The sequence below is a fragment of the Rhinatrema bivittatum genome, chromosome 1 (genome assembly GCF_901001135.1).
Source record: "Rhinatrema bivittatum chromosome 1, aRhiBiv1.1, whole genome shotgun sequence".
NCBI classification, from domain to species: Eukaryota; Metazoa; Chordata; class Amphibia; order Gymnophiona; family Rhinatrematidae; genus Rhinatrema; species Rhinatrema bivittatum.
In genome coordinates this window covers 461,683,322-461,707,058 of record NC_042615.1, presented here as the reverse complement: position 1 = coordinate 461,707,058, position 23,737 = coordinate 461,683,322, and the positions used below count along the sequence as shown (strand labels likewise).

General features: G+C 42.5%; 1 protein-coding gene across 4 annotated transcripts in view; it reads left to right on the top strand.

Annotated features, from left to right (window-relative positions):
- The window catches only part of PSIP1 (PC4 and SFRS1 interacting protein 1), a 249,383-nt gene that overhangs the window by 137,869 nt on the left and 87,777 nt on the right, over positions 1-23,737 (top strand). For all 4 annotated transcript variants that reach the window (XM_029605901.1, XM_029605884.1, XM_029605894.1 and 1 more), the window contains exons 8-11: positions 5,469-5,550; positions 6,099-6,171; positions 18,961-19,180; positions 21,224-21,342. In XM_029605901.1, the coding sequence (XP_029461761.1) occupies positions 5,469-5,550; positions 6,099-6,171; positions 18,961-19,180; positions 21,224-21,342 (494 nt within the window). The remainder of the gene's footprint in view (positions 1-5,468; positions 5,551-6,098; positions 6,172-18,960; positions 19,181-21,223; positions 21,343-23,737) is intronic.

The following is a 23,737-nucleotide window of genomic DNA, read 5'->3' as shown; positions in this document are numbered from 1 at the left end:
CACCAGTCTTATGGGGCAATGGAATACCCTGCGCTGGCTACAGCACACGACTCAACGCGCGATTGGACACACGTTCATAACCCCCAATACAAAACGGGGGTTAGCACGTCCAAAATGTGTGTCAGTAATAAAGCTCATCACATGTAAATGCACGTTGATGAGGCTATTATCTATTCCACCCGATGCAAAAAAAAAAAAAGTGTGCCCAACGCGCACATTTTTACTTGACAAAATTAACGTCTGCACTAAGCAAGCTTTTAATTTTGAAGGAACCCAAAAATTGTACAGAAAAGCAAAAATTACTGTCCCCCAAAAACAATTTAAAAAAAAAAAAAAAAAAAAAAAAGCATGCTGGTGGTCAGGTTAGGAAAAGGGACACTCAATTTTAGAGCATCTGTTTTCCTAACCTGTGCACAGCCACAGGATAGAAAAATAGATGCTGACAGCCACATCTCCCAGGCACCTGCTGCCAAGGAGGCATTAGGAGCGAGCAGTTTCCCATAGCGCCTCCTTTTTACCGCGGCACCCGATTTTAAATACTAAATCAGGCACCCTGGAGAGGTGGATTGGAGTGTGTTAAGGAAGTGGGTGCTCAATCATGAGTGCCTGTTTAGTGCACGTCGATACTATATCGGCCAGTTAGTGCCAGTCAGATACTTCTTCAGTGACACTTCAGCCCACTACAACAAAATATCACACCTTTATACAGAAGTTATGCTTGGAGTTTTTTCATCTACCCCTCCTCCTGCACTTATGAAATCCATTCTGAAAAAATTTGCAAGTGAACTACAATTCATCTTTTCTGCCTTATCAAAACCTAAACAGACACAGAAGGAGAAGGCTCATAGTTTCAAATTGTCATTGGATAAACCATCTTTAGAAGAAGGCCCAGTGTTAAAATCATCAGACACAGAAATTATTTCATTCTTTAAAACACTTTCCCTTCAATCTTTTGAGGACTTTGTAGAATTGCCATCTGATCCCTCACTGAAGCCAGATAACCGGTCCTATCCTGCTTTCATTCCAAAGATGGCAAATTCTATACTGTTTAATGTAGAGGAGGAGGTGCGATCAAAAGAAGTTTTCTGGAGTATTAAAGTTTATAAATGCACTTAAGCAAGCTTTGGTAGACCTGATTCATAAAACACTGAAAGATCTTAAATCTAAAATTTGGCAATTGCACTTCACCACACCTTCAGTGGCCAGGAGGATAGATTTAAAATATAAAGTTCAGCTGTGTCCAGGACATAGAAAAGTTCAGCTGCCTCATGACTCAGTAGTGAAAGCAGCCCTAAAAAAAAAAAAAAGCTAAGAAATGAAAAACACATTCCAGTACACCTCCTGGAAAAGATCCAAAATTGTTGGATGCCACAAGAAAAAGATTTTCCAATCAGCAATGCTATAGTCAAGAACTTCAGCACATCAGTTCCAAATGGTTCTATATTTTATACAATTTTACAGAACATGAGGGACCCATCAGGAACTCCTTCAGACTTCAAGACAAATTTATACTGTTTCTCAGTGAAGCGGAGAAATGTGCAAAACATTTTATATAAATCAGTTTATGATATCTTTGCTATGTCATCAAGGTAGTCGGCCATAGCTGTAGGGTCTGAAAGTCTCACATGGCTGATAGCATAATGCTTAAAAGATGATGTGCACAACAAGTTTACTAATGCCCCATGCACAGGAGCGAATCTTTTTGGTGACAAAGTGAGAGGCTGTAGATCTTAGATCATTGTTCCACTTTTCAGATATTAACAGCAACTACTTTGGAACAGTCTTCACACACAAAATTCTAACAATCTTTTTTGAAACAATATTACTACTACTGCAGGAGATATCAGCTTTACCTTTATTATAGACAATGTCCCCAGCAGCAGCAGCAATTAAGACACTGTCCCAGTGACAGAACTCAACAAAGGCCTACCAAAGAATCCCCTCAAAATTCTGGTCCACAGTTTTGACTATCAGATCACCATTCTTTTTCTTTGCAGACTTTCAGTAGGCAGAAGGCTGCAACATTTTCACCCACAATGGTCACTTGTCACATCACACCGTTTGGTTCTAAAAATAGTTTCATAAAGATTAGCTCCTAAATTTTCTAAATTTACTTGTAGTGAATCCTCCATACTCTTATCTAGTACTCCTAGATCAACATCAAATCCCAAAAGACAAACTTACCTCCCTATTGACAGCAAATGCAATAGAACTATCCCAGTCACAGAAAGAGGGAGAGAGGTTTGTAGCTTAGATATTTCCTGATCCCAAAAAAGTCAGGAGGTCTTCATGCCATTATGGATCCAAGGGACCTAAGAAAACTCTTCAAAAGGGAACAATGAATGATGAATTGCCTTGGAACCATTCTCCCTCATCTAGAAGTCAGGGATTGGCTGACAGCCCTAGATGCTTACATGCATATAGCCATTCACAAGAATCATTTATTTACTGAAAAGCATTTATTACCCCCCCCCCCCCAAAAGAGTTCAGGGCGGGGCTTTACATGCAATTTGTAGTAGATGAAATTAATTATCAGTACCATATGCTACCAATTGGCCTATCAGCATCTCTAAGTGTATTCACCAAGTGCTTTTCAATCAAAGCTGCCCATGTCAGAACAATATTTTAGTCTTTCCATATCTAGACGATTGGCTAATTTCAAGCAAATCTTCAAAAAAAGTGAAGCAAACTATATCCTATACGCTCAACACCCTGCTCTTGTTGGGATTCATAGTAAACTTTCAGAAGTGCCACCAAACCACAGTACGTTAATTTGAGCTTTATAGGAGCTTACTTGGATACCCAAGAAGGAAAAGCTGTTAAAAACCAATAAGGTTGAGGGTTTTCCCATCCCTCCTTATGCAGTGCAACAGTAATCTTCTACGTCCCAACCTACATTCTTTAGCTGTGACTACTTAGATGTTGAAAGTTAACAAGTATCATCTATGGAGGTGAAGAAGATTTTGCCGGTATCAAGGAAATACTGAACCAGAAGATCATATAGGAAGAAATGTTTGGTCTGGTGTTCACGCTTTAGTCAAGACCCCTTTAAGTGTACTGTCTCCTCTTTACTTCAGTGCTCTAGCAGCATACCATGATGATTGTGGTAGCGCTCCCATTTCCCATCAGTCTACATTTGGCAGATTCATAACAGGTCTCTCTCATGTACAACTTACAATAAAAGATCACCTTGTTCTTGGCTCAAAAAAACACCATTTGAATTATTGGCATCAACAGATCTAAAAAGTTGTTCTTATCTTTGATAGCAGTTACCTCTACTTGGAGGTTGCAAGCCCTGGTTTCCTACCCTCCTTATACTCACATTTTTAACAAAATAATCCTAAAAATATATCATGAATTTCTACTAAATGTGGTTTCTCAGGTTCATTAAAGTCTGTCCATTCTATTACCAGTATTCTTTCCAAGACCAAATGCCTACAAGGGTGAGCAGGCTCTTCATACCTTGTATTTTCGCAGTGTTCTCTTTCTGTTTCGAAAGAAGAAAATCCTACAGAAAGTCCTTACAACTGTTAGTTTCATTCAACCCAGTTAAGCAATACGGGGTAGATTTTCCAGCATGCGCATCCATGTTCTCGCGCTTGTTTCAGGACTTAGTTCAGCTCCCGAACTGAAAACCTGGCTGCCGGCGCATGCAACTTTTCGGGACAGCAATCAGTGACGCTGTCCAGGCCCGTCACTTATGCGCGTATCTGCATTTACACGCATGCCTGGGCCCCTTTGAAGATTTGCCCAGTGCACTCAAGGCCCGGCCACGCGCATAAATGCCGGGATTTACGCACGTAGGGCTTTTAAAATCCACTCTTAAGGTATCTCAGTTACAAAATGGATTACTCTACTTGGATATCTAACTGCAATTCTTATTGCTACAGTCAATAAGGTTTCCTCTCCAAAGTAAAGTTAAAGCTCATCAACTGGCAGTTTCATAGCACAGCTACATTCTGCCTCCATTGAAGATATCTGTAAGGCAACTACTTGGTCTTCTATTTGTACTTTCACTGCTCATTACTGTCTAGAAAACGTTTCACGTCAGGAGTTTTTCAAAGTTTAATTTTTTCAGTTCTACCTACCTATCTCAAACAGTAAGTTTGGGATGCAGTGTCCTACAAAAATGTATGAGTTAGAAAATATTCAACTGCAACCCTCAGCTTGGGATTCCCCACTTACATGGCTGACTTTATCCTGCATGTCCACAGAGAAGGCTAAGCTTACTCACCTGTTAAGTTGTTTTCAATAGATAGGATAAATCAGCCATACCATCTCTCCCATTTCCTCTTGAAGTTGAAAGTTGCTATAAGTACTGAGAAGACTTGCAGGGCTGTGCAGGGGAGGCTCACACATGCTCAGAAAATCAGAGAAGGGCATTCTCGATTTTTCTGAAATCAGAGAGCGCTTTTCCTTCTCTGCACCATCAGATGGTATTATGCACTTGTATTGTGGATTTATCCTGCTGTGGAGAACACCTGTTACAGGTGAGCAACTTAGCTTTCTCTCCTGATTGGCTCTAATATTCTGCTGTGTGACCGGTGGGGACACCAGCTAACCTCAAAACAAAGAAAATTGCAATTGGGACAGGAAAGGGTCCACACAGCCCAAAGAATGAGACAGTGGCTCAGCTGGTTTAGCTGCTGACAGGGTCACAGAATGACAGGCATTACCTCCCTATTGGCATTCCCCTTACTTTGTGGCTTTGTACTAGAATGATACTAGTTAAACCCCCTGCCTTCCGTCCCCTCCCCCTGTCCTACACTCCCATTTATATGCACCTTTTCTTTAAGGAAACATATGCCTTCTTTGCCGTTTCACAGCTGGTATAGAGCTGGGTGCCTGCCTGCTTCAGTAGATATTTTTGCTATGTTCTTGTGGGCAGCCCTTAACTTGTAGTGTTAATTTTTTTTTTTTTGTATCTGCTGCAAGACTACATTAGTAAAACTCTCGTACTCTTGGAATATCCTCTAGTGCAAGGCAGTATTTTGAAAGCATGAATTCTGATTCCCCGTATACCCTTCTCACCATTACGTCTCCATTGTCTCAAGGAAGCTACTGGTTTTCAAAACATGCCTGGTTATGTGGAGACCCACAAGGGAGCTTCCTCCTCATTCAGCTACTGCTGCTGCTCTTTTTTGAGCTCTTAGACCCTTCTATGCACCAGTTTCATTGAAGCAGACACTAGCCCCTTCCACCCCCTCATAATCATTCCTATAGTTTGGCTGAACCGGTGTGCTGCTCTTAGGACCAGGGCTGAATCATATGTAGACAGATATTTCATAATTTCATAATTTCAACTTGGACAGCTGCTTTTCCTGCCATCATTAATTAAAAGGGGAGATTTCACAAGCCTTAATGCATAAAAAATAAATAAAAATAGAAAATCCTTTCAGGTAATTTTTTTTTTTTTTTTTTTGCCACTTTCTATAGATTGTGATTTTTTTTTGTTTTGGTTTGTTTAGGTAGAAAAACCGGTTGAACTGGAGCATGAAGTAAGTGCAGTGGCAGCTGCTCCACAGCTGAGTCCTAAAAGAGGAAGACCAGGTGGGTTTCCCTCTTATTTAATAAATATTATATGTTTGGAAGGGAAGGAGTGGATTATTATTTCTGCTTTGAGTGACCTAATGAGTATTTCTGAACTACATTTGATCTTTGAACAGGTTAGTTTGTATAGTTTTTTGTTAGCCTGAATACTAGATCTTGTGTTGCCTCATGAGGACAGATTTGGGGGACTTAGCAGTCTGTGCTTCAACTAGATCAGATATAAAACTTTAAAGTGCGCTATAAGGATTTCCAGAACAATAGCCATTCATCTTACCGGCTGGTTGCAGTCGGGCCTGACTGTCAGATCCCATTTGGGAAGCTCCAGTAATTTTCCGTGTGACTGGTAGGTCTCATCCTCTGATTCTGAGCTCAGTTTTAAAACTGCAGACATGACAGCTGTGTGTATTGCCTGTTTCTGCCTTCCTCTGAAATTTGTCAAGAGGGGAGATTCTTGTGTTTTTAAACCAGTGATCCGGAATTGAAGCAGGGAGAAGTTCAGCAGTGATGCGGTTCTAACCCTTTACAACATTTTATAATCTTAACTGCAGCGGAGGCTAAGGTTCCAAAACCACGAGGAAGACCCAGGCTCTTGAAACCACCTTCCTCTTCAGATAGCGACGTGTGAGTTTACTTCTTGTATGCGTATTTTACAAAAATAGTATGGATACATGAGTTGTTTCTGCTTGATAAACTTTCCAGAGTCCATATTCAAAGGCATTTAGCTGGATAAATTGTGAGTTACGTTTATTTATTAAAATGCCCAATTTGAAATATTTTGAGCACTTGTCTGACTAACTTTTAGCAGATGGTTTGTGAAATCACTAGTGTATATTTATCTCATTTCTACCTTCTATCACCAATCACCAACATTTTTTAAAAATAATTTTTCTGAATTTTTATTATAATGAAAATATTTTCAGTTTATTATATTATATGAGAGGAAAGACCTCAGCACTGGTTGAAAATGTGAAGCACTGAGTCCAATCCAGTAGGTACAATCACCGGTCAAAAAACTCTCCATTTTATTTTAAATTCAAGTCCATTTTCCATCGGACTAAGCGGAGTATGTATATAAAGAAACGAAGAATATCGCCCTGACACAGCATCTGCGAAACGTTGGCAACATCAGCATTTCAAGAATGTCTCAACAACGTTGAAATGATCCTGTGAAAACAAAATAAAGAAGTATAATCGGGACATATTAAGATAAGTAAATGCTGTGATATTGGATTAAAATATTGAATCATATCAGGCAAAACTTCTGCTTAAAAGATTTGAGAAGGATTTTATTATTAGATTAAAGATGGAAAATGGACTTTAATTTAAAAGGAGAGGTTTTTTGACTGGTGGTTGTATCTACTGGTTTGGACTCTGCTTCACGTTTTCAATCAGTGCTGAGGTCTTATATATAATATAATATAATATATTGAAAATTAATTTTAAAAAAAATTTGGTGATTGAAAGCAGAAGTGAGATAAACAAATACACATTAGTCATTTCACAAACTATATAATATAGAAAATATTGTTTCCCTGAGTATAGCATCTAAATTTAGCGGATAACATAGGAATAGGGTTGTTCTGGGGTGGAGTTTTATAAGAGACTATAAAGAAAAGAGGGATGAAATACACTAAGTAATTGTTTATTATTATTTTTATACTTTTTAACAAAATGTATAAATAGGAACAGTACATTTGACAGAAAACACTTACACACACACCAAAGAGAATCACTCAAATATATACAAGAGCTAAGAAGGAAGAAGAACTCAAAAGTGAAAAGAATCCAAGAATCCCAACAGAGGCCCCCATTTCACTAGACAATAGCTTCCTCAGGGGAATTATATGAAGTATTAAGGTAATATAAAAATCAATGTCCAAAGGACATTTTTATAATGCCATACTAGGCAAAGTATATAGTAGTTTTCATAAATGTGTAGTCCCTTCGATGGAATTGAAGAAAACCACGAATGTGCTATCACAGTGAAGCAAACACTTAGGACATCGGTCCTCACATTTGGAAAAGATTCAAAACTAGAATAAATAAGAGAAGTAAATCAGATACTTTTAACCAGAAAAAAACTGGAAACATTGTGCAAGAAATATGAATTACAAAACACTAACACTTACTTTAATAAGATTGAGGTTTATATATAAATCGAACACTACTTGTGCTGTCACAATGATCTAATTTTCATTGGCTCTTGCCACTTTGTATGTGGAAAAAAACAAATTACAGCACTAGAGAGCATATGTTTTATCTATACTAAAAAAGGTTTTATGACAGAGACCAAGTCCCTGATAAATAAGAAAAACTTTAAAAAGCGAGTCCCACTTACTTTAGCTTGCATAATTAAGCAGCTCAACGTGTTTCTCAGAGAGCTGGAAGAGTACTGAAAACGACACCCAAAGAATTTTATCAGAGCAACCGGATAACTAAACAAATGCGGTTAGTACATCATATGCCTCCAAAAAAAGGAAAAAACTGATTAAAAACATCTTTCCTGTCATGTAGCCAGATGGATTCAGGACCAAAGGGTTATGCTCCCCTGCCAGCAGATAGACAGTCAGATTTCAAAGCTGATGTCACCCTACATACATCCCTGCAGTGGCCTCAGCCCTCCAGTATTCTCCATCTCCAGCAGATTGTGGAGAAATTCTACATTCTAAATTGGAGAAAATTGAGCCCCTCTCTCCTGTGGTGATACCTAAAGGTCCCTCCCCGAGTTGAGAATTCCTGAGGTGATTTCCAAGATCCCTCAGAGGGGTGCCTTGGTCCAGTAGCTGGTTTCTGGCGTGGACTTTGCTGCTTAAGCAGCTGAAAAGGCAGCGGGTGCAGGAAGCTGAGCACAGTGGTGATGGCCAAAGCTCTCTTCCCCCGCAGCTGGAGACAGTCTCAGTAAGCGCTGAGCCAGGTAAGTAAAAAAAAAAATTTACCTCCCAATTCAGATATTTGGAGAGGTTTCGGTAAGACTTCCTCAGGTCTTCTAGCTCAGCATGCCATACTGACGACGTTCCTGATCCTGTTGGAGTAAGGGGAAGTGGGCTTCCAAGCGGGTTAAGCAGCCCCCGGTGGGTTAGGCCCCATTTTAGGCTTGGTCGGCACATTGCATGGTAGGCCACAGCATGCCATCTTGAACGCATCTTTGTGCATGCCATATTGCCTCCATAGAACGTCTGTATGTACAGTGCATCAGCTCTGCATATGTGCCGTGCGCATAACGTCACTAACATACATATGCGCACAAGTTCTAAGCACATAACCAGGAACAGCCGGGTGCATGAGCTGTGCGTGCACCTCGTCGCACCCCACCTATGCACACGAAATCTGTGCGCATAAAAAATGAAGTGCTAGCCAATAGAACACACAGTTATTGCTGCCAGTGGCACCAGCAGCCAAGAAACATAAGCACTTTTCTCTCTGCACTGCTTGTCATATTAGGGCTTACAGTCTGACCTGGATTCCAACATATGAAAGCGCTGTGAGGAAGCCCAAGAAGCATTGGCCTCTCCAGACTTTGCTAAACCCGGCTCCTCCCATTCAGAAGATGGGTTAGCCACAGCCTTAACTGGAAGTACCCCGGATCTGAGTACTACCTTGACTGGGTTTTCCATGGGAGAGGGAAATTCAATGGCTTCTACCCCAGTGCCTCCTGGGCTAGGAATGGACCTGGCTACCTTCTCATGGGTGGAATTTTTCCAGGGTCTACAAGCCTTCATTCCGGCGCAGTCTACTACCTTAATTGCCCTGTCCGGGTGGACCCTCAGCCAGTAAGCCCTCCCTCTCCCAGTCCTATTGGCAGACCTCAAAGCATGCCTCGTCTTACCAAAGGCATTCCTGGTAGGGACCCAAATGGCTCCAATGAAGAGGATGATTTGGACCCCTTGGAATACGGAGAAATTCCCCCTGAGTTGGAACCATATGGAACCATGTTGCGGTTTTTTCATAGAGACGAATTGCTGACCTTGTTTTCTTAGACCCTGAAGATGCTGGGAGTCCCTGGGACCGATTCTGACTGAACCAAAGAAGAATCCCATTTTGATCTCCCTACGGGAGAGCCCTGCTGCTACATTCCAGTACTGGAAGCCATCCAGGAGTTGATTGACCTGGAATGGGATGCCCCGGAAGCAAGTTTTAAAGGGGAACGAGCATTAGAAGCTCTATTCCCACTGGATCTGGCAGCAAGAGAGTGTTTGTGTTTCCCTAAAACGGGTACATTGGTCTGTGCCGTCTCTAAGCGAACAACTATCCCGGTGGAAGGAGGAGCGGCCTTAAAGGATGCACATGATAGACAGATGGAGTCCATCCTTAAACAAGCCTTTGATGCAGTAGTAATTACCTTGCAGATTGTTTCTTGTTGTACCCTGATAGCTCATTTGTGCCTACTCCTCTCTCAGAAGGTGGATGACTTGGGGGTGAATTCCAGAGAGGTTATGGAACCCGCCACCGCCTTTTTAGTGGACGCGGGTTTGGATCTAGTCCGAACTTCAGCCAGTGGTGGTGGTGGCCTGAAGACAACTATGGCTATGGAAATGGTCAGCATACGCAACCTCCATAGCCAATCTCACAAAGATGCCCTTTAAAGGATCTCTCCTTTTCAGGAGCGAATTGGAAAAGCTGGCTAGTAAATGGGGTGAATCTCCAATCCCCTGGCTACCAGAAGATAAGAGGAAGCAGTTTCAGTGCCCCTCACCTATGAGGGGCCAATCCAGGGGCTTCCAATGCCTTTGCCCCTATAGAAACTTGACATTTCAGAGGTCTCGGCCCTTTGGGAGGTCTCAGTTCTTTCGTAGTCAACAGCCCAAGAGAGGGGCAGGCTCGGATTCAGGTTCATCCCAAACCAGTCAATGAAATTTTGCTGAACACCCTCGGAATGAGGAGATAGGGGGTCGACTGTCCCTCTTCTACCAGCGGTGGGTTGAGATCACTTAGGACAAATGGGTACTGGAAGTCATACAAGAAGAATATGCGCTGAATTTCACAGCACTCCTTGGGACGTATTCATGATGTCTCCTTGCCAATCCCAACACAAGAAGCAGGTACTGGATATTACTCTTTTAAGGCTCCTCAGAATGAGAGCTATAATCCCAGTACCTGCGCCCCAGGAAAATACGGGCTCTATTCCATCATACCCAAGAAGGAGGGTTCCTTTCGCCCCATCCTGGACCTCAAGAGTGTCAACAGACATCTACAATTGAATCATTTCCACATGGAAACATTACGCTTCGTAATAATGGCCTTACAATCGGGAGAGTTCTTAACCTCCCTGGGACCTATCCGAGGGCTACCTACATATTCCAGTCGGTCAAGAGCACCAACGCTTCCTACACTTTAAGGTACTGGGTTGCCATTATCAGTTCCGGGCACTGCCCTTTGGCCTAAACACCGCCCCCAGAACATTTTCCAAAATTATGTTGGTCGTAGCGGCAGCATTGAGAAAAGAGGGGATCCTGGTACACCCGTACTTGGACGACTGGTTGATCAGGGCCAAATCCATGGAACAGAGTCTCTGGATGACCAACAGGGTGGCCTCCTTGCTTCAGGAACTCGGTTGGGTAATAAACCTGGACAAGAGCAGTCTCAAGCCTTCCCAGTCCTTAGAATATCTGGGAGTCCGGTCAATTCCAAGCAGGGCAAGTTCTTTCTCCCTCCCTCCTTCCCTCGAGGATAAGGAAGTTGATGTCCCAGGTGCATCAGTTGATGAGCACAATATGCCCAACAGTGTGAAGCTATCTCCAAGTTCTCGGTTTGATGGCGGCAACCCAGGAGGTAGTACTATGGGTGAAGGCACACGTGACCACTCCAACGCTCCCTGCTGTCACATTGGAACCCACTGTCTCAAGACTGTTCGATCTGCCTCAACCTACCAATGGAAGTATGTTCTCTGCTTCAGTGGTGGCTACAGGAAGTGCATCTAAGCAAGGGTGTAAGCCTGTCCCCACTGAACTGGCTAGTCCTCATGACAGACACTAGCCTCCGAGGGTGGGGAGCCCACTCAGAAATTGACAACCCAGGGGTGATGGACCAATTGAAAGGCAATGACTGTTCAAACATTTTTGGTACCTCAGCACTCATTGGTAAAGCAGCAGATTTATTTAAGTTCAAGATCAGCCCAGCAAACAATCTGTAGTCCTTAAATTCCCTTAGTAAGTGTTCAAAGGAAGAGACAGGGTCTATAATATGAAGCAAAATATTTGTGAATGCTGCTAGCTTAAAAGAGCAAGATCCTCTAGTACTATTAGGGACCCCTTTTATATTGTCATTCCCCAATATTTTTTTCAAAAGGGGCTCTAGGGTTAAGATGAACAAAGCTGGGGATAGCAGAACGCCTTGCCTCGTTTCCTTATTTATTTGGAAAACATTTGATATCACCCCATTTACTAGTACTGATGTCAGTGGCCTATGGTATAACACCTGCACTACTTGCAGAAAATATCTCATAAATCCAAATGCTTTTAAGGTTTCCATCATAAAAGTGCAGTCCACCTTGTCGAAAACTTTTTTATCATTGAAACTTATGATCATAGCTGGAATCTTCTGCCAGGTACTAGAGTTTATAGACTGTATAGAGACTTAAGCAGCCAAAGCCACTGTCTGTGCCACTAAGAGAAGATTGTTTCTGCAAGATGTGATGATTTCTTTGAAGAAGACGTATATTTGTGTTTTCCCCTGAAGCAGAACCGTTGGTTCGAAACGCAATCGCATCGGGATCTTACCTTGAGTTAAGTACTGTGACTGTGTTCTTTTGAATGGATATTTTATTAGGGTTGTTTTGATGTCTGGATTATTTGACCAAAATGGATTATTAGTCTGTTTTGCACTGAGTCTCCTGTGGCAGTATGGAACATTTTAAGACATAATATACAAAAAATTCTAAAAATAGTTTAAATATAAAATAAAGTAATGTGACCATTCCATGGTGGATCTGATTTGACATACAGACTCTTTGCGTATTGGTCCTACAAAATGTATTACATTTAATTAATATCGGTGTGGCCAATTTTATTGATATAAAGAGTTACCAGCAAACCATTTTTGATATTTTGTACTTAAGTTTTCTGGAGTACACTGTGTGTTTGGGCCAATGTGTTGTGATTTGTACCTCCCCTATCAGGGTCATTAGGTATTTGGCCAATCTATCCACTATAATCTTTGAACCAATTTAAGTTCAAAATTTAACAGTGAGATTGACTTTTACAAATGCGGGCACTCCGGATCTTTCCCCGACTTTAGAATTACCCCTTACTTGAGAAAAATATTGGAAGATCTTCTGTTGTCGTTGCTTCTACCATACCCCCCAGAGGTAAAAGCACTTGGTCCTGCAATAATTTATAAAATTCTGCTGGATAACCATCTGGGCCCGGTGATTTCATAAACTGAGCTGTCCAAATACCCATTTGGAGTTCAGAGGCCTGGATAGGAGCGTTTAATGCATATAGCTGATCATCTGTCAACTTATGCACCTACAGAATGCAGATACTCCTGTATCCTTGGAGAGTCATTTACCTGCGCTGAATATAACTGGCCGTAATAATCAGCATAGATTGCACAAATATCTTGATTAGTATGAGATAACCGACCTCAATAAAGCTAGGTCCATGCCATCTTTTAGTGAGCTTAGCAAGAAGCTTCCCCACTTTATTACCATATTGAAAATATTTATACTTATAACAAACTTTTTTTATGTCCTTTGATGTAAAAGTGTATTAAGTGCATTCTGAGCTTCTACAAATTGAGTTTTGTTACTGTTACATGGATTCTGCTCCTGCACTTTCTTTGCCCTTTGTAACTGATTTTCAAATTGCAAGATTTCTTAGCCAAAGACTTTTTGTCGAGGTACTACAAAGTAAATTATATTTATTTATTTATTTATTTAGATGGTTTTATATACCGACAACCGTTTGCACATCGTGTCGGTTTACAAGTAACTTACAACTAATGTATATATAGGCATGGCCTTTACAAAGAACAGTGAAGCAGTAAATGCAGTAACAGATAAATAACTAGATAAAACTAGAGGAGGGGGGAATTAACTGGGGGTGACATGGGGAGGGGCAGGGAAAGGGTAGACTGTGACAACAGGGGGGGGCAGGGGAGGGGTAAACTGGGGCACTGGGGAGGGGGCAGGGAAGGGGCAAACTGTGGAAAACAGGGGGGAAGGATTAAGCACTGGGTTTGGCGAAAAACATTTGTTATGTACAGGTTATATACATGGTAATGGAACCCTGTATATGACACTCGTGGAGGTGAGGTCAAATACATGATTAAATAATATTCTTTATGTACAATTAAAGTGGAGAGAGGAGGGCTAGAGGGGGCAAGGGTTAGAACTGGGTCCTGAAGGGGGAGGGTTAGTAATTGCTGATGATGGGGGGTAGGCTTGGAGGAACTACCTTGGCAGTTTCCCAAAAGAGTAGGGGCCGTTCTATGTGCTATTTGTTTCCACAAAAAATTCCCAACGCTTTTTAAAATATTCCTTATATCCCAAGTCTTTATACAAGTATATCGGGAATTTCCATTTCCCACGTGTCAGGAGGACAGAAACCACTCATTTCCATCCATAGCATGGAGTAGTCAGATAAGACCATTTCTAATATTTCTGAACCACTTACTTGGGAGAAATAAGAGCTATTAACAGCAATAGTCCAGGTGAGCATGTATTGTGTACTTGAGAAATGTGGGTATACTCACGAGATAGTGGGTCTACCACCCGCCACACATCCACTAAATCTAAGTGGTTATATAAATGGAGAACTCCCAAAAGCTTCCTTTGACTCTTGTCTCATACCTGGGGGGGGGGTGCCGTATCCAAGGTTTGGATCATGCAAACAGTTGAAGACTCCCTTCCCCAACTAACATCAACTTAACATTTGTTGTATATTTTGATCTGGTTCAGCTTTCTTTTTTAGGTTTGATAATTAAGAAAGATCATGACAAATTGATTACTTCCATTCCCCAAAAGGACACAGATAGGAACATGCGACATAATTCCAGTTTTCATCCTAAACATCTAAAATAAAATATCCCGGTTTGGCAAGCTTTTATGCCTTCACAGGTTATGTCATTTGATCCAAGCATACAAAATTTAGGAAAAACTCTATCAGCCTGTTTTGAAGATCGTGGATCTACTGCAGGTATACAAACAAGCTTTACATGCCAATCAGGATAGTTTTCTTATGGGCACTGAATGGTGTGTGCTATTCCTTATTCCAGTCGAGCGCTTCAGATTAGAGCGATTGTACACAATCATTGGCAGGTCCTAGCTGGTTGGGCCCTTTTAGGGAAGCCACTATCTTTGCATTTAAAAGAATTAAAAACCTTCAAGGCCATTTGGTATCTGCGGTTTTGCCCCCTTTGAATACTCCCCCTCCTCAAGGCCAACATTCACTATGTAGAAGATGTAGTGTATGACCTCATTCTCTTATCCTATATGTTTTTCAATATCCTGGTCTCACTAAAGGTTACTGCATTCCAGGTATATTTGATTGTAATACTGCTCAGGTAATTTATGGCATTTTATGCCCCTACAAATTGCTCTACATTGGACAAATTAAAGTGTTTGCACTCGTATAGTGGAACACAAAAGTTGCATTCGTACTGTAAAAGCGCAGGCTCCTTTGGTGGAACATTGGGATTCTCAACGACATAGCCTTGAGGATTTCAAATTTTTCATAATTTGTAGAGTGACTTTATGATGGGGAGGGAGTAGCCTAGTGGATAGAGCAGCAGGCTATGACCAAGGGAAACCAGGGTTCAAATCCTGCTGTCACTCCTTGTGACCTTGAGCAAGTCACTTTACCCTGTGTTGACTCAGGTACAAAATTAGATTGTAAGCCCTGTGGGGATAGGGAAATACCTATAATACCTGAATGTAATCCACTTTGATATACACTTTGAAGTGCCGAAAAGCAGAATATAAAAATCTAAAATAAATATCTCCTGTGCTCTCATACAGCGGGAACAGCAGTTTATTCATTTTTGGGGCACACAAAGCCCAAGAGGACTAAATCAAGATTTGGAGTTAACATCTTTATTATACACTTATGCTTCCCAGTTGGGGTTGCTTCCTCTGGCTCTCCGAGAAATACGTTGAGCTGCTTAATTATGCAAGCTAAAGTAAGTGGGACTTGCTTTTTAATTTTTTTCTTATTTTTCAGGGGCTTGGCCTCTGTCATAAAGCCTTTCTTGGTATAGATAAAACATATATGCTCTGTAGTGCTGTAATGTTTTTTCGTATATACGGGCCAATGCAATACAGTGCGCTCAGCCAAGTGCACTGTTTAACCCACAGTTGGACGTGGGTTGTGTAGGTGCAACAAAATCCCCTTATGCAGTAAGGGGATTAGCGCCTCCACAACGCGCGTCCAGTGCACCGGGAAATTAATAGCGCTCATCACATGCAAGTGCATGTGAATGAGGCTATTAGTTATTCACTCCCCATGCACATTTTTGCACTCAGAAATTAACACCTGCTTTTTTGTATTTCCTCCGACTTAATTTCGTAGCGATATTAAGTCAGAATAACAAAAGAGATATAGGAAAAAAATATCTCCCTCCTTGAGAGTGAGCCGTGTCTGACCTGCCCCAAGCTCCCTCCCCGTGAGGAAGCTTGGGGCAGGTCAGAAGGACTGAATAAATCAATATTAAAGTGTCGGGCCCTTAATGTTCATTTATTCACTCCACTTATTGCTCATTGGTCTTTTTCACTGACACTGATAAATTCAGCGTCCGTTTTCTTAATCGGCGGACAGCCACCGACAGCGGACCTCTTTTGGGTGCACGCTGTCAAGGCACCAGGGGTGCACCTCGACAACGCGAGCCCTAATTTAAATATTGCATCGCGCCCCCAGGGGAGAGGTGCCTGGGGGTACGTTAGGAAAGCAGGCGCTGAACACTCCGTGTCTGCTTTCGGTGCACTTTTTTTGCATCGGCCCCATAGTGGCAAGAGCCAATGGAAATGAGTTCGTTGTGACAGCACAAGCATTGGATTTATATACAAACCACAATCTTATTAAAGTAAGCGGTGGTATTTTGTAATCTGTCTTTCTTGCACAGTTTTTCCAGTTATTTCTGGTTAAAAGGATCTGATTTACTTTTCTTTTATTTATTCTAGTTTAGAATCTTTTCCAAATGTGAGGACTGGCGACCTAAATGTTTGCCTTACTGTGAAAGCATTTTTGCAGTTTTCTTCAATTCCATCGAAGGGACTACATGTTTATGAAAATTACTATATACTTTGCCTAGTATAGCATTATGAAAATGCCCTTGTGGACATTGATTTTTATATTACCTTAATACGTCATATAATCTCTCTGAGGAAGCTATTTAGCTAAATTGGGGCCTCTGTCAGGGTTCTTGGATTATTTTCACTTTTGAGTTCCTCTTTCTTCTTATTACTTGTCTATATCTGAGTGATTCTCTTTGCTATTTGTGTGAAGGTGTGGCTTATCAATGTTTATAGATTGATGTGTTGTGGCTGTGAGGTATGATTGTATGTTTTTTTTTTAAGATGGATTGATTACACTTCCTGTTCTTTTTTGGGTATTTCATCTTTTAAAAAAAGTGTAAAACTAGTATTAGTCTTTTCTGTCAAATGTACTGCCCCTCATTATACATTTTGTTCAAAAGTATAGAAATATTAATAAAAATTACTTAGTGTATTTCATCCCTCTTTCTTTATATTCTCACATATTGTTCCCCCTTAAGAGGGGTTTCGTTTCTGTTCCTTCTATTCTTTTACCTAGCGCAGTTTTGTAATCCAGCTGATTTAGTCTATTTTCGGTTCTATTCAAATAACATTAGGTCTGCCTCAGATGGTTGTGTGTGACTGGATAACTTTAAACTGAACTGGCTATACGTTATGTGTTAAAATAAAAAAAAAAATGAAGGGCGAGTATGTGGCTCAATTCCTATACTCCCACCAGATGTTTTACAAAAGGCCCTGCCAGACAAGCACCCCTCCCCAGTCCCTAAACCCCTCTGAAAGAAAGGAAAAAGGAAGTGTGGGGAATGCTGGCCAAACTCTTCCCATCCCCTGCTTGGTTCTGCTGATTATTTATTTATAGAGTTTTATATACCATCATTTGGTTTTGCCATCACAGCAGTTTACAAGTTTGTAGTAAGACATCCATTTCTCCTTCTACCTTAAATCTTAACCCTCCTACCCACCTGAAAACTTGAGCAATCCAGTCCAAGTGCCGGGATCCTGGCTGCCATCACCACTCTTAACGTATTGGGCTAACTTTGGTGGGATATTCAGTGGCGTAGCCACACCACTGAATATATCAGCTAATATATCAGCTATTTTAGAGATAGCTGGATAACTTTAGTTCTAATTTATAGCATGACTAGAATTAGCCAGATAAGTTCCCTGTACGTACCAGGATCAGTCCAGACTGCTGGGCTATGCCTCCCCTCCAGCAGATGGAGTCAGAGAAAATACTATAACTGAATATCGGAGTTAGCCAGATAATTATCCAGCTAACTTACCTCTGCCCTGGAACACAGCTATGATATCTGGCTAAATTTTAGCTGAATAGACCCAGCTAAAAGGTAGCTAGATAAGTGCCCAAAATATTAAAAGGTTGGCATTTAACTGGATAACTCACAAGTTATCTAACTAAAAGACCCCCAAGTTGATCAGAATAAGATTCTTGGGACTTAAAGGTCCTGACTATTTCCTCTCACCTTCCAGATGGAGTATAACCCAAAGGTGCTGTTAGGGAAACACGCTGGAATTCAAAAAAACTTAACATTTCAATTTGCAAAAAAAACTTCAAATGGAAAAAATGAGGCCACTTTTCCCTTACGTTTCTAAGGTAAAGGTGAACCTGTACTGGTGCATGCATGCTGCTGTTCATTAAATGCTCCTAGAGTTGTTGGGAAAAATGTTTCATCTGCTGTACAGTGTGACGGAGACATACACAAGAATATTCCAAGCAGCGTAAAATATCCCATGTTTATATTTCTGATGAAAATAGCAGCAGTAAAATAAATACAAGTGCCTGTGTGTGCAAGAACATAAATAGGCCTTTTTTTTTTTTTTTTTTAAGTATCCAAGGTGCTTGCAGGCCTGTGGGTTCAAAGAACTGATTTTTCAAAGTGAAACTCCCTGCAGATACAAAGTACACCGGGGTAAAGCATGTGCAGGGATTTCCAAATGAATTTCCCATGCATACTTAACCCAACTCGCCCTAACCCTGCCTCTGGTTCTGTATCTTCTCCTCAGAGAGGGATGAAAGGGATTGTTTTCCCCACAAACAAGACCTCACCCACAGAAATCCCTTGGAAAATTCCCCCCCTCCCCCCACCCAAAAAAAATTAAAAAGGTGAATCGTGAATCTCTTAAAGGATCCAGCTTTGTTCTCTCTTATGTGTGTTCCCTCCTGCTGTGACTGTTCCTCACTTCAGTTTTAGCGAGGAGGAAAGCAACAAGAAAAAAGTATCAGAAGAAAAGCAGAAGAAGCAGACAAAAAAGGCCGATGAGGGTCAGAAGCAAGAAGAGGAGAAACCAAGGAAAGAGCCAGACAAGAAAGAAGCAAAGAAAGCCGCGGATCCGAAGAGGAAAAACCCGGCTAAGGCGGCTTCGGCATCCAACTCTGACTCTGAGGAAGAGCAGGAAGAGGAGAAGGTGCTTGTGCTTTTATATTGGGGGGGGGGGGGGGGGGAGGGGGGGCAGAAATACAGTTCAGCAGCAAGCGCTGACATACAAAACTTGCTTTCATGTTTTTATATTAGGTGGGGGGGAGAGAAGAACCAGACCCACAGAAAATGACAAAAAAACTAAGGACCACAAGGCCCTTCTAGCCTCCCATCCTCGATACCGTAGCATAAATGTTGCGAATAATCTGGAAGGGTATCGTCTATCTGCCCACATTTTACTCTCAGTAAAATTATGGAACATTTTACCTCAAGATGTAATTGATTGCAACCAGTCCAGATGTAAATTTGGCCAAGTTTTTAGAGAAAAACGATGATACGGTTATGAGGCTAAAGCCACTTACCGGGCAAAGTGCCAGGAATTATTTTAGTTGCTGCAGGACTGGCTATAGTTACACAGTTGTGTGGTTTATTTTACACCTTTCCCTGGATTCTCATGTGGAGCAGGGGATGGGGGGGGTGGGGAGGTACATGACGCTGGCTGTTGAGAGCTGTGAGCAGATCGGTCTCTTAGAATATCCATCACGAATATTCATCAGGCATATCTGAATATGTTTTGCCTGTTAGCCAGATTAATTTGCTGGAAAACCAGGTCTGTTTGCTGCCCTCTCAAGGATGGAGGGGGAATGCACCTCTGCTGTAGGACAATCACAAGAAGGCTGGACCTGATGGGCCCCTGGGCTTCTTATTTCATCCTGACCAGCTATGTAGCACAGGAGATTGCTGAAGGTAGAATGAGCTCTTGGTGTAAGAGATGGCAGTATTTTTCTTATAATTGGCAGCGTGAGAATACTTGGCTGAGGGTGGGGAGGGGGCTTGCCTGTATTTTTCAGGACAGTTTGATAAAGCAAGTATAAGTTAATGTTTTTAGTTAAGCAGGAGGGTGACAATAATCCTCCCTTGCAGCTCACAATGATAGAGACACTGTTGGGGGTTTTTGGGGTTTGGTTTTTTTTTTTTGTGAAGCTATATAGGTAATATTTTTTTTCAAGTTGTCAGGATGGAGTAAGAGTGCTGAAGTTGTAATACAAAGGAATTATATTCTGTGGCATTAGCTCTGCTCCATGGACTGTGGTAGAGGCTGTTTAATTTGCTGCTGGGTACTGGCTAGTAATAATTTAGCTAAAAAAAAATCTCTTTTCTTTGTTTAACAAAAACTAGTGCTAGCAGCAGAATTCTGTGCTTATTCCGGCAAGCTATCAGGCACAGTGGCAACCCCACCCCACCATCCAGTGGCCTGCATCGGCTTCTTCCTTCCTCCAGCTTTGGTGAGACAGTGAGGAAGGGAAAGGGAGAGTGGCATATGTAGCACTGGACAGGTGGCTGAGCCTAGTAGGTGATTTTCTACCAGACTGCTGACTCCCAGAGCCTTTTTCGGCTGCACTGCTGCAAACTCAGTTTTTCAAGAATTTGCCGCAGCGCAGTTGAAAAAGGTTGTGAAGATGGTGGGGGGAAGGGGGGGGGAGAGAAATGTGCCAGCACTACAAAGTTTGTGGACCAGGTCCTGCAGCAGCAGCAAGGAAGTGTTTGTTTCAAAAAATGCTTGCAGTGCTGGAATGGGGTGAGACAAATCCCACCAGCCACCAAAGACCAGGAGACTACTGCCCATCTAACCTCTGCAGGAAAGTAAGGAAGGAAGGGAGGTGAAAGAAAGTCTGGGGTGGGGGAGGAGAGGGGTGCAGTGGTGGTGTGATAGAAGATTGTCACAGGCCGCCTGACGTAATACCCATTTTTTCCCCATAAATTTACCCTGTAGCTCTTTAAACTGCTCTGCCCATTAGGTTATTTTCTTTTTCTTTTTTTGTTTTTAAAGAAAAACATTCATAAATTGCTACTAGGTAGCACCCACTGCATAGTAATAACCTGTACCATGTTGTCAAACCCAGTATTTTTGCAAAAGCAGTTCTCGAATGGGAATTTTTTTTTTTTTTTTAATTTTAAAATCTTTTTGTGACACCTTTTCCCTTTTCTTCCTCTTCCTCCACTTTCCAACACCTGTGGCAAATGAAACAAGAAAGGGAAAGGAAGCAAGCACTTCCAAGGTGCCCAGAGAAGAAACTTGCTGAAGATGCAACAAGAGAAGGAAGCGGTCGAGAAGAAACGCAAACAGGAAGAGCAGGGGGATGCCGAAACGTGAGTGCATCTTCTTGCAGTCTACTAAGAAGGCACGCTCTTGCAACCAGCTGACAACAAGGGCTGCCTGGCTGCTTCTTGCTGCTGGTTGGACATGCAGCACTGTTTAAAGAAAAGATCTCAATCTGATTTTTATTGCTGCAATTTTTGACCTGAGCCATTGTAGAGGGAGCTGAGACCTCAGAAATTATAGTTTTGGAATCATTTTAGTGCACCAAAACAGGGTCTCTGTTGCTCGCATGCCTCTCTGTTCCCTGACATTTCTTGCACACCTCTATTTAAGCAGATATTCCTTCTGTGATTTGAACAGGAGGGGGTGTACAAGAAAATCTGAGTTCCTTATACATTCCCAGATCAGTCCAGACTCCTGGGTTTTGTCTTCCTGCCAGCGGATGGAGATAGAGAAAGTTTCACTGACACTGTACCCTGTTTCCCCGAAAATAAGACAGTGTCTTATATTAATTTTTGCTACCAAAGATGCACTAGGCCTTATTTTCAGGGGATGTCTAATACCGTTGAGCTGCTGGCTGCCCCTGCCTCAGCCATGTCCCACCAGTGTGCTGTCAGAGAGAGGTAAGAGTGTGCAGCATTCATGGTAGTCAGCTTGGGCTGACTCTGCTGCTTTTGAACCTCTGCACACTGCTTGGAAGGGGTCCCCCGACTGGTACTGCCACCATCCCCAGATGTCAGTAATCTTGCTGCCACTGTCACTGCTGCCACATGGCTATTGGGGAGGCGCCGATTGCTGCTACTGACACTGAAGCCCATTCTGCTGCCTCCTCTGTGCAGGCCCCGTGGGCTTCCACTTTCTCCATGCTGATCTCGTACATTGTGAGATCCGCATAGAGCGAGTGCTATTCTTGCACATTCCCAAAGATTACATGTGCCAATCACTAAAAAGTAATTTATTTATTTTTTTTACCTTTGCTGGCTGATCTTAGTTTTCTAATCGGTTGGTCACAGGCTTTTTTTTTTCCACCTTCCCTTTCTTATTTTTTTGCCAATTCCTTTTATATTGTCCTTTTTTCTTCCGTATTTCTTTTCTCTCCATATTCTTCCCTCAAACACAGTCAGGTTCTCATTCTCACATGCATTTCTCTCACACACACACACACACACACACACAGGCTCTCCCTCATGCTGTCTCTCATACAATCATTCATACACACAGTCTCTCACTGGCACATGCTGTCTGATTCTCTCACAACACAGGCTCTCTCTCACTCCCACATGCTGTCTTGCTCAAGCATAGGCTCTCACCGTCACACGCTGTCTCTCTCACACACACACACACAGAGGCTCTCACATGCTGCCTCTGCAAACATTCAGATCCTCACTCACACACAATCTCTCAATTCATCTCATACACGCACGCACACACCCTCTACAGACCCTCAGCCTCTCTCTCACCTCTGGGCCTCCTCTTCGCGGGTCGCCACATCTGCAGCGGCCCTGAACTTCTCGGGCCACAGCAGCCCTGCTACCGGGCCTCTTCCTCTTCTCCGGCCCTGCTACCGGGCCTCTTCCTCTTCTTGGGTCGCTGTGACTTGGGATTCGCAGCGGCTCCTCTTCTGCACGTGCTGATGCTCTTCCTCCTTCCTGCCCACGCGGCTCCGGCAACATTTACTTCCGGGGCCGCACAGGCAGGAAAGAGGAGGAGCATCAGCGCATTTCAATGCGATCGTTTTCTTCGGGCCATGGTGACGTGATCTCCACCACGGCCTGCCGATCTGCGTGTCGCTGCTCAGCGGCCGCATGAGCTTCCTTGCGCCCGGGGGCATTGGCTCCCCTCGGGATACCACTGCTCGCGTCGCCCCCTAATACTTTGTAAACTTTATTTAAAAAAAAAAACAACAACAAAATCACGTCACAGGATTGAGCGGCCCACCGGGGGAAGCCCAATCCCCCGATAGGAAAATCCGCCCTGTTTACAAGGGATGGCTTACTTTCAGGGGAGGTCTTATATTTAGCAATTTTGCAAAACCTCTACTAGGTCTTATTTTCGGGGGATGTCTTATTTTCGGGGAAACACGGTACATAACCTAGTGTGCCACCTGCAGTCCCTCGATATTTCTCTGACTCCAGAAGATGGTAGATGGTGTAAAACCTGCAATCTGGAGAAAGAGAGAAAAAAAATAGATTAAAAGACAAGATTTCTGGATCCTCCCAGGGAGTTGTGAAGTCTTGGTGGGGCCATCCCCCCTGCTTTGAGGGGGGCGAGCAGGAGGTTGGTGACCCTTCTGATAGCTCGGTCCGGAGGTCCATGTGGTGCACATCTGATGGTCCAGGTCCCTCATGCCCCACAAGACAGTGGTGGAACCTGCTGGTAGTATTGCACTGCAAGCCCAGTGGAGTAGGGAAGTATCCCTTTTATACGGTTTATTCTGTGCTGGAT